The 11,756-nt window shown below is 34.4% G+C and overlaps 1 protein-coding gene across 1 annotated transcript; it reads right to left on the bottom strand.

The window, feature by feature from the left end:
* Positions 1-5,946: 5,946 nt before the first annotated feature.
* Positions 5,947-9,611, bottom strand: LOC126818965 (multiple epidermal growth factor-like domains protein 10). The gene is made up of 4 exons (XM_050546687.1): positions 9,434-9,611; positions 8,858-9,085; positions 7,666-8,361; positions 5,947-6,071 (listed from the first exon to the last, which is right to left on the bottom strand). Exons 1-4 carry the CDS (start codon positions 9,585-9,587, stop codon positions 5,947-5,949), a joined length of 1,203 nt encoding a protein of 400 aa, XP_050402644.1. The 5' UTR covers positions 9,588-9,611.
* Positions 9,612-11,756: the final 2,145 nt, after the last annotated feature.

Here is an 11,756-nt window from a genome sequence, read left to right as displayed (position 1 = left end):
TAATCGATTCTTTATTCTAAATAACAATTAAATCAAAATCTAAAATATTATACTAATGCATATTTAATTAATTTGACACAGGACTTACCTTGGTAACCTTTAATGTTCTTATGGTAAAATTTGCATTACAAACTTCATGTGACATTGTGATTGAAATTTTTCCAAATTTCTTAATCTCACCGGAATCGGGCCAATATTGTACACACTTTTTCTAAAATATACAAATTGCCGTAACCATAACCCAAACCGTTATGAATTATTATGTCTACTATAAAATAGTTTATTTATTTCGTGGTTTGCCATTTATTTGAATTTACTTTAAAATCCGGAGATGTTGGGGATTGTGGAGAAAGGTTGAATAATTCATTCTATAAAAAGTATTATACTATCTATTAAAAGAGGATGCTGTCAGGCTTACCACTCCTGATTCTGATAGATTGGTCAACATAAGTATTTTTCCTGATTTAACATCCCATATCATTCTCCAGAAATCATTAACAAAAACAGCTACAGGGCCTGGATAAATAAGTAAATAAATATTATGTTTTAACTGTTTATTACAAAACATACTTTCTATGCAAGTTTCAATCGACTATTCGCTGTTCGACCAATCATTTTTGCATAATAATATGCTTATAAATAGAGATATAAATTATCATGTTTTGTCTGTTTATTACACAACATACTTGATATGCATGTTTGAATCCAGAATCCACTGTTCGACAAATCATTTTTACAGATATGCTTATGAATAGAGATATAGAAAAATCTAGAAATCGGTATTTCACTGTCGGACAATAAGGTCACAAAGACTATATGCTATGGGACACATTGTCTGTCGGATATCTGCCCTATATCAAGACCGGTGACTGACAAATTCCCGACAGTAAAATACAGGCTTTATTTGTTACCGACCTTGAGAAGCTATATATCTTTTCTCAACACCCCCATACCCCTGCAACATAAAAATAAAAAAAAATCATATGACATACATACTTAAGCTATGACCAATTAAAGTTTATATTAGTTTCTATTGATTTCTTACCACCATTTTTTATTTTTTTCTTGGAAGTTCTTATATGTGAGTGGCTAAGTGGGTAAAACGCTGGCTCGTTAGCCTGGAGGTCGGGTGTTCGATCCCTGCATTAGCCGAGAAAGTTCATCGAGATTTTCCGGCGTGGTTTCCCCTTGTCAGTGATGCAGGACAGGGGGCCTGACAAAGACAGCCGTCTAGTCCTTCGGATGAGACAAAAACCGAGGTCCCGTGTATACATTGGAATGCATGTAAAAAATCCCTTGGAAGTTGGAATTCGATATAGGAGTAGGCGATAGTGCCGTTGCCCGGGCAATATTTCCCTCATAGAACACTGTATGGCGTATGCCCGTCTTCATTAGCCCAGTATAGGAGCAGAACAGTAGGACGTTAAACCCCATTTCATTTCATTTCATTTTCTTATATGTGACCTGTGAGGCTAAATGAATCGGAATGCGCAAAATCTGATATTGAGCTACAGACAAAACAAGTGAAAATATTGATTTTGGTCGAGATTTTCACAAAAATGGATCTATTAATACATGTATACTGTCTATCAAGCTAAAATATCAAAATAGCAATAAAACATTTTGAAACACCTTTATTTGGACGTTTTATGAGAGTACCGTATTCATAAATCTTTTTATTTCCTCAAAATTTTCAGCTAATTAGTTATTTGTTTTTGATTGCTGTCGGACGATGATATAATCCCCTTGCGTAATACCTGGCACCGTTGTGAAGCGTTACATCTCGAGTTTATAGATATGACCGAAATATTACCGATGGTAAAATTTTCATCGAGCTCAAACGAGTTTAAAAACGTCAAGAATCTTAGCCTGTTTCAAGTCAGCGCAGCGCAGCTTGTTCGCTGATTAGTCCAGACATCCCACCTGGCATATCATACATAAATTAATCAACTAGATTAATCCCGAAACTTGTCATTGAAAAATACTAATCAATTTTTCAGATGTAATCAATTACATAGTAACTACAGAGTTTACATAAAATAGCACACATTTTCTACTTTTGAAATGTTGTATCTTTAATTCATGAATTATTTCAATGGCGCTTTATCTATTTTTTTTCAACAGATCATTTACACTAACTCCTCTGTGATCCAGACATTTAAAAAAGCCCAATCATAATAACAATTCATAACAACAACCACAAAATTATATTAGAATAACATACGGTTATATAACAAGCATTTATGTAGTCTGAATTCGGATCATCGTTTTCAATATCTAGTTTAACCCTTGAATGGTCAACTGCAAATAAAAAGTAAATAAATCAAAGTGCCTTTATTAATTAATTTGTGTAGTCCTACAATATCTAGTTTAACCCTTGAATGGTCAACTGCAAATAAAAAGTAAATAAAAAGTAATAAAAAGATAATCAATGTAACATTCTTAATCTTGCCAACCCCACCAAATACTAAATTGACTAGGTTACGTATATTAAAAGAATAAGAATAAAAATGTCAAGGACGCGATTAATAAATCATTAGTAAATCGTAATACATGTACATAAATCAAAGTGCCTTTATTAATTAATTTGTGTAGTCCTACAATATAAAGTTTCTCAAAACGATATCTAAAGTTCCATACATGCACAAATTTTCTTGTATCTGTTCTTCGTTTTGTTCATAGCATTCAATGCAACTTCACAAGACATAATTAGACCACCTGGTAGATCCTGAAACAAAACCTATGCCATTGTAAAATTCTGTAAAGATATTGCACGTAATAAACCATAAACAATAGTCAAAATCGACAAAAACAGTAATTGGACTTCCGAAACTGGGAATTACAAATTAATAATAGTGAAATACACGTAGTATAAGGCGTGACCTATGTAAAGAGTTAACTCTCCGTGGCTCAAGGGATAACATTCTATATTGTAAAATTCCCCTTGCAAGGTCTCCATCGGATGAACCAACGCATACATTCATCCCCAAGCACTCTCAAATAAAGAATATATCTTACCACCTCAAATTCGGTTTGAAATGTTTCATCTTTCTTTTTTCGCTTTGTGTAAATCAACAAATCCTTCAAATCAATACGTGTAGATATACTTTGATCGTCATCAGTATCTGGTACTGCTATATTGACATAAGCGTTTTCTCCATTCGTATCATTTAAAACTGAAACATAGAATCATATATATTTCTACATGTACTGTATATTGAATATAGTTATATAAAAGTGTGACGTCCATGGCCCCTGTGCAATAAGAACATAATAAGTATTAAGAACGGACTAAGCATTACGCACAGTTGGTTCACAGTTTCAAAGTTCGGTCTGTGTCGCTTATTTTTCAGTTGTTCATGTTTTAGGAGTGCGGGTGTGTGTGTGTGTGTGTGTGGGGGGGGGGGGGTCGCCACACCACAAGTAAGTTAGCAGACTTTTGTACAGAATGTTCCAGGTGGTAGTGTTATTGTAACGGATGCCCAGTCTATTCATATATGGGTGTTGTTACGAGAAGTGACATTTGATGTTTAAGAGAGAAATAGGATACCTGCATGTGCACAATATCCGTCATAACTTATAGTAAAGTAGAGAGGTGGTTTGCATCTGAATTTCTAAAGCCAAAGGCGGAACGGTTTAGAACAACTCAGGGGCCAGAGGCTATCAGCGGTGTTACCAGATGATTTTTTTACAATGGAATAGACCAACAAGAACTTATTAGTAATTTATAAATATAAATTACTTTATTCTGAGCCAAGTTATCACTATTTGAAGTTTTGACAAGACGTGACAAATATATTGTTTATTACCGTAGCACCGTTACTTGTTAATCGAGACCCACACTGTTAAAATTATATGTATATTTACAGTTTTAAGTATAGTAAAAATACAGTGCAGGATTTGTCAAATCACATGGTTTGTTAACTTACATTTAAAAAGATGTCGATGCATATGAATACAAGGCTTATGTAAAATGACATCAAATTTAATGCAGTAATACAACCATATGTTAGTTTACATTATATGAGCTGTATATTAACAGAAATGCCGTTTGAAGTATTATTTTTACAGAAAATTGTAAATTTACTGTCAAATATCGGTTATTCCCCCTTGGACCACATATCGAATTTTTTGAAAAATATTGACTGTTCTGTCAGTCACTTTAGTCCATTTTAGAGAAATATGTTATTCAAAATCTGAATGCACCGAACTGGCTAATAAATACATACATACGCCATACATTGAGTTGTGTGGGACATTTTGTTTGGACGGTGTCATGCCACCTACTCTTCCATTGTAAGGAGCAAAACAGTAGCACATTAAACCCCATTTCATTTAATTTCTTTATTGTCTGCAATATCATCTCACGCAATTTCTTTACATTATCGAACGTTGTGTTACGTGCTCGGCTGAAAGTTCCGCAAAACTTTCTGTGTTCGCCAGGATAGAACCTAGGACTAATTAGCCAAGCGGGGACAAACACATTCCTTTTGGTAATGTTACCTTGGCAAATTACATAATATATAATTCTACAATAGTTATGAGATATTAATACATAAACTCTGTCAAAATACACAATATTCTTTTGTATTAAATGTTATTGTACAAATTTATGTAAATTAACATCATGATAATTTTACATGTACTCCATTTACAGATATGTAATTTTACCTTGGATGTATAATAGCTAGAGGTAAAGATACATTACAGACTGAAATAACATGCAATCTCAAAATACAGTTATAACGATGGCAATATTTCTGCCAGTTAAAAAAGGGTAAAAATACATAATAATGTATAATAATTTTAACAGTGCAGCCTCGCTTCTCCATTTCTAAATTAAATCATTAAATGGCGGTATAAATCTCTGCCATCCGGTGGGCTAGAGAGTTGATTACGGGCTTGTCATGTGAACAAATGTCTAAATAAAAACTATTTGAAGCCAAAATAAAATTAGGAAGATTTAGCACTCTTGATATAATGCATCATTACAGTATTTGTAGTTTTAATATCGCATAAATTGAAATATGTTATTAACATTACGATATTTTAAGTACGATATGTGAAAATAAATGACACATCAATTGAATTCCTCTAAATAAAACAACAATTCGTTACCATGTTCATGTAATCTAATATTGTTATCATCTATACCATCTGGATTCTTCTGTTTCCTTCTGCAATTAGAAATAAACACAAAAAGTGTAAGGCAAACAGCGTATATTTTTTTTCTAAAATTGATTAGTACTGCTTTATTAACACTGTTTCATTGGAGTGCTACCTTTCTTGTGAACCCAACTATCAGCTGCAATATTCCCCCGAGTTGCAGCCAGCAGACGTTAAACCTCAGTAGCACTAGTTATAGTAGTAACTGATATAATGTACCACAATAAACGAGCCTGGTTTAAAGGAGGCAAGTCTTTAACTCAATGTCATCCACAGTCTTCGACATTGCACACACGGTTTGGTATTGTTATCTTACCGTGAAAGGATGGGCTTACGATTTCCAATATTTAAGACAAAATGAAACTTTTAAAATTGGCACATGAATGCTTTCGGGTGCCATTTTTAATGAAGCGACTCGATAAACGAGGCTAAACATATCTCACAGGCGAATACTACCGGTGTAAACTGGCATAACCAGACGCCAAAGACTGCCATTCAATTTGGACTTATCGCGTATTTCGCTGAACATAACTGATTAGAAATTACAGTAAAATCAGAAACGATTTATTGAATGTAGATCAGTTTATATACATTCATATTATATTATTATATGCTTTGCGACCCATTTGTGTACATTTCTAGGTGCCAAAGAATAGAGTTTTAGCTCCTTTGATGAAGCTTTTCGGCTGAACGATTTACCAGGACTTTTACATTCTGCACTCTCTTCTATTATTTTAATTGGAGAAATTTCATAGCCCTAATTTATTAAAATCTAATAACTCACCTTTTGTGTTTAAAAACTAAAAAGACGACCAAACAACAAATTAATATTAGAAGTAACACAGATACAACTGTTGCTATAATAGCTGTATTATCATTAGCTGTAGGTATATTATCTGATACCACTGTAATAGAAAAATAGTAAAATCAAAATAGTAAATCAGTTGTTAAAATAAACCAAATCTATTTGACTTCGATGTTACTCAAAGCAAAAGGAACAGTATGTAGTTGGAAGAAACAGGTCAAAATCAAAGATGACACCCCAGCAAGTGAAACCGCTGAACGCACAAGGAAGCTTCTTTTTAAGTGGCGCAGAAAATATGATCATTATGAAGACTAACCATAATGTATTGACAAATCTGCATTTCACGAAAATGGTTATTTATAAAAAAAAGTTTTCCATCTGCTAACATTGAGATTTCTTGTAGCACATAGAAAAGCCTACAAACTTAATACATGTTTCACATTTTGCATTTCCAAAAAAAAAAAAAAAAAGCATTGGCTATAGCTCTAGAATGAAAGATCTGATGTGTACCAAAGTCGAACTCATCCATGAACTTTTGATCCTTGACACATATTTTAAGTTTCGTCTTATGAATCGGACAAAAATCATCACCACAAACTTTATTCATAGACATTTTGCGTAAAAGTCAGGGGGTGATGCGCATCAAAATTGAACTCATCCAAGAACTAGTGACACTCTTTTTAAGTTTCATCCAAATCGAATGAAAACTGTTGGCTCTAGACGGTCCACAACCTTAGTATTACATGCTATTACACAATTTCCATAAAGGGGATCGGCCATTTGACGTGAAGTTCCGGTCCGAGTTTTAGGAAATTCGCACTCACCCATGTAACGGTGATATATTTGAACAGTTTTAAAAAAAAGTGACATCTACAGAGTACAATCAGGGGGCATAATCCAGAAAGGTATGGTCCAATACGCGCCAATATCGAAAGGAATCCAGATCTTTAGGATTTAAATATATTTTTAAAGTTTCATCAAAATCGGATGATATTTCTGACCTCTAGATGGGGGCCAGTGAGAGCAATTCATAAGGCAACTATTTTAGTGTTATGTTGTGCACAGACGACCTTGACATCAACGGAAAGCAAGAATACGTCTCGCCGAAAGTCCTTGACATTGATAACGTTCGTGATGTCACAGTACACCCCAAAATGAAATTCACAGACTTGGAGAACAATCGGAATAAAGTATTTAGTAACGGTTGTGACCTCCTCTAGCGTCTCGTACTGCCACACAACGTCTTCTCATGGATCTCAGAACATTAGTAAACACTACCCGAGTAAGACGTCGCCACTGCTCAGCAAGAGCATGTTGAAGGTCCTGCAACGTCAGTGGTGAATTCACTTGCTGACGAACAAGTGACTTTACAATTTTATGAAATTAAAGGCTTCTTACTACTTACTATCGTTAGAAACACTTTAAAATTTATTTGACTTACAAGAAAAAAAATTTGTTGAAATTCATCAGTGTCAAGTTTTTAATTGGCTGAGTAATATATAACCGTTGTATTATGGATATTATAAAGATATAAAAACATAGTTAACCAACAAATTGTTCTAGAGTTAACTGATCATATACACAACGTGAAGTCAAAGTGAGTTCCTAATTGACTGTAGTGTCACATCTTGTGTACTTATTTATGTGGGGTGCGTCCCCCGCATTTACTAATGCCATTTAAAAGTTATACTTACGAGGCTTCGAACAGCTATGACCCTTTTTACCACCTATACATCCATAGGAACAATTCAATGACTTATGGTTACAAATTTCATCTACACAGATTTCAGTACAGTTTTTACTACAATCTTGGTCTACATCACATTCGTTTAGCTCCTTTGCTCCGTTCATTATTGGTTGACATATAGCGCCACATTCGATACCACAAAACAAACCAACATATCCCTGCTTACATTCATTACAAATACCATTAGATTTATTGCATCCATCATTACAATTACCAGAACACACAGAGTCACAGTTTGTACCATACCACCCTGGTTTACAGACAGAACAAGATCCATCAGATTTAGAACAGGTGATATTTAGACATCCTTCACTACATCTCTCCTGACAGTTTGTAGCATACCATCCGGATTTACAGATAGAACAAGATCCATTAGACTTAGTACATGTAGTGTTCAGACATCCTTCATTGCATCTCTGTTGACAGTTTGTACCATACCATCCTGGTTTACATACAGAACATGAACTGTCATTACATCTAACACAGTTGGTTGGACATGCTGTGGTGCATCTAGAGTCTTTATAACCATCCTTACATCCATCATTACATATTCCACTCTCTGGATTACATTCATTGCCAACACATGTATTACATGCTTTACATCTGGAGTTAGACACATTGTAATAACCATCACTGCATATACCTTTATAATAAATATATTTGCAATATAATTAATTGAATATTAGTATCTGGTAGGCATTAAATGAGAATTACAGTCTACAGCACAACTCCATTTGGCAGTACACCCATTATAAACAACATTGGTGTTAGAATAGCCACCTGTAGATAAAACTACAAAGGTGTCTTTTATAACACACTTTATTTTAAAGAGGTCCAGATTAAACGTGGTAGGATGGTTGTGGCTGACCGGATTGCAGCCAAGGACCCCAATATTAAAGGAGTCCCAAATTTGTCCCGTAAAAAGATATGTCATTTATTATGTTGTATATATTAGTGCCAAATAAATCTCTCTATCTACCATAGTGATATACAGATTGCAGTTGTGTGAGTGTGACGGGTAATAACGAATACTATGGCGCCTTTTCACTGTTGTAAGGGCCCTATAGTGACATTTTCAGCCACTGGCTCCATTACTCCAGCACTTCAGTCTTCACTCTATCATAAAAATATTCATATACCTGTATATATTTGAACTTCACATAAGGTAAGCACATCAGTAACATTAATAAAAAATGTTTTAGCTGATAATGATGTTGAAGAAGGTTGGTTACATTCTGTTATGTTATACACTGGGAGGATTTCTTGTGAGGTATCTTTATAACATGGTGTAGCTGACATAAACCCTGCTCCATTACACTGATCACTAGAACTTATCTTCAGTTCAAATCCTTTAAGTCTATGCTGCTCTGTAAAATACAATTATCTATAACAGTAAAATAATTTATGGCCACACTGCAGCTATGACTCGATGAAAAGCAACTCATCCGAAAGGAAAACTTGGATGTTGGCCAATTTGGTAAAGATCCCTTATGCCTTCATGAAATCTGATCTCTATCGTTCTCACAATGTTCTCCGGACACGTAATATATCTTTGGACCAGACAGTCCTAGAAAATAAACAGAGTTCATCCTCTCCGGTCAGAATGCTCAACGCCAAATTGGAAAATCATACCACACAAACATGCATCAGATTACATATATGTGTTCTTAGGAAAGAATATTGTATAAAATTCAAATGATAGTGATTTTACTTACCTGTAGCTCTGTTATATATTGTTATGTTGATGATATTGTAGATTTGTTGAAGATTGATACACCACCAACCTGCACTGCTTTCACTTGTATGCGTACAAGAAAGGCCTTGGAAATAATTAGTTTTAGTTTTACCATCTACTGCTTTAGATGACATTCCATTATAAGCTGTAGAACTTTGATTAGTCTGTTTACCAACTGCCACATTTTCACCACCTGTATATGAATGTTAACAAATTAGATCGATATTAACCAAAATTATCCAAAATGTCATGTCGATATATAGGTTTATTATTTCCTTAGAATGTGTTCGATTTAGAAACTTATTTTCTGATTGTAGACAACATGTCCACATTGGAACGATATGGGTTGCTCGGAATAAAAGGGAAAGGTACCCATAGGACAAAACACAATCATCGTTACTCCAAATTTCATCATGGGCCTATAAATCCGTCTTCATTAGCCCAGTATATGAGCAGAACAGTAGGACGTTAAACCCCATTTCATTTCCATCCCGTCATAACATTTAGTCAGTCTCAGAGTGTTTGGTGTATAGCTCGGTTGATGCTCTGACGAGTCATCTAAATATTGTTTATTTCTTCATTTTCTGACACTTGTACCTTACAGCGCCTCGACTTTTCACGAATATATACATTATACCTGGATTTATATTTTTTTTTCTACACAACAAGTTGTAATTTAGGGTTACAAGGATTTGGTTTCATTATTTTCTAAACTTTTAACATCTTTGTGTCTTGGGACATGGTGCAGTGCATCATGTATCATTCAAGGCATTATATTTGATTTTTTGGGGGTTTTTTTGTTGGTGATGTTGGTGATTTTTGTCCTTATCGACATTGGTGTTATTGTCGCTACTTTCAATTTTTATAGACATCAATTAAAGTTAATGACAGATTTGAATGAAACCAGCACTGTTTGAATATTACGTCATAAGTATATGAATTCCGGTTATTATTCATGAAGTTATTACGCTTTTTTTAGAATATAAAATTAATTGCAAGTTATTGGTTGATTTGGATGAAGCATATAAACAGTATATATATAAACAGTATTTTTGAGGAGGATATTAAACACGTTACAGCTTATTGTCGCAATCACGAAACTTTATATTATCGACAAGCAAGTCATAAAACGAGTTAGGTGAAACTTGTAAGATTGTTATTACATATTATGCTCTAAATATTTCTTAATAATTTCAATGAGACTTGTCAGGTGTTATTATTAATGGCCTATTTTGGTATTTATATATGTGCAGTTTGTTAATTGTGTGCAAATACTAGATATCATCATTCCACTATCCTTTTCCACTCGCCAGAGACGATCGGGTAGCTGGCTGTATTGGTGTATATTTCCTTTCTATTCGGGCTAAATGGTCACGGTTACTACACTAGTGTGAACTGCACGGAAATAACAGATCTACTCGCCTTTCAAAAATTACAAGTATAAAGCATGCAGCAGAAATATAGATCGATGTCCGACTAGCTTAACAAAATGGGGGTAGGGTGGTGGAGGAGTCAAGTTACTTCCGTCTAATTTACTCTACACAAATAATTTATTTAGTATCCTGGTGTTTAAAGGAGCTAAATCGCTAACATTTGGGACCTAGAAATTGACAAAAGTGGGTCGCAACGCATATAATACTGTAATATGAATGTATATAAACTGATTCACATTCAATGGTTTCCGTTTTTACTCCAATTTCAAATCAGTTATGTTCGGCGAAATAAGCCAGCAATCTCAAGCGAGTGCAAATTTCTAGCGTCTGGTTATTCCAGTCTACATACGCCGTTTGATTTGGTGCAATGTGTCTAGCCTCGTCCCTCGAGTCTTTTGATACAACGGGGGCTGAAGCGCATTATGGTACACGATTCGTGTACCAATGGTAAAATGTTTATTTTGTCTTAAATATTGGATATCAAAAGCCCATCTTTTTCCGGTAAGATCACAACATGAATGTTGATTTAATTTGACAAATAAATCGTGTTTTCAATGTTGAAGATTTTGGATGATATTGAGTTAGAGACTTAGCTCCTTTAAACAAATTTTGGTGCTTAACAAAATGGGGGTGGGGGGTGGTGGAGGAGTCCAGTTACTTCCGTCTAATTTTCTCTACACAAATAATTTATTAAATAAATAAACTTTGTTAATAGTCTGACCAACTAATATTTTCCAGTCTGCTGACGATATACTTACCTTTACAGACACCACATGTCTTCATACAGTTGTCTATATATGGTGATTGAACAGGGTATGTATTAACACATGATTGACAGTCAGTAGAGTTTCCATCTTTACACACATCTAA

The sequence above is a fragment of the Patella vulgata genome, chromosome 4 (genome assembly GCF_932274485.2).
Source record: "Patella vulgata chromosome 4, xgPatVulg1.2, whole genome shotgun sequence".
Classification (NCBI taxonomy): Eukaryota; Metazoa; Mollusca; class Gastropoda; family Patellidae; genus Patella; species Patella vulgata.
The sequence above is the reverse complement of the archived record's forward strand: the minus strand, read 5'-3'. Positions and strand labels throughout refer to the sequence as shown.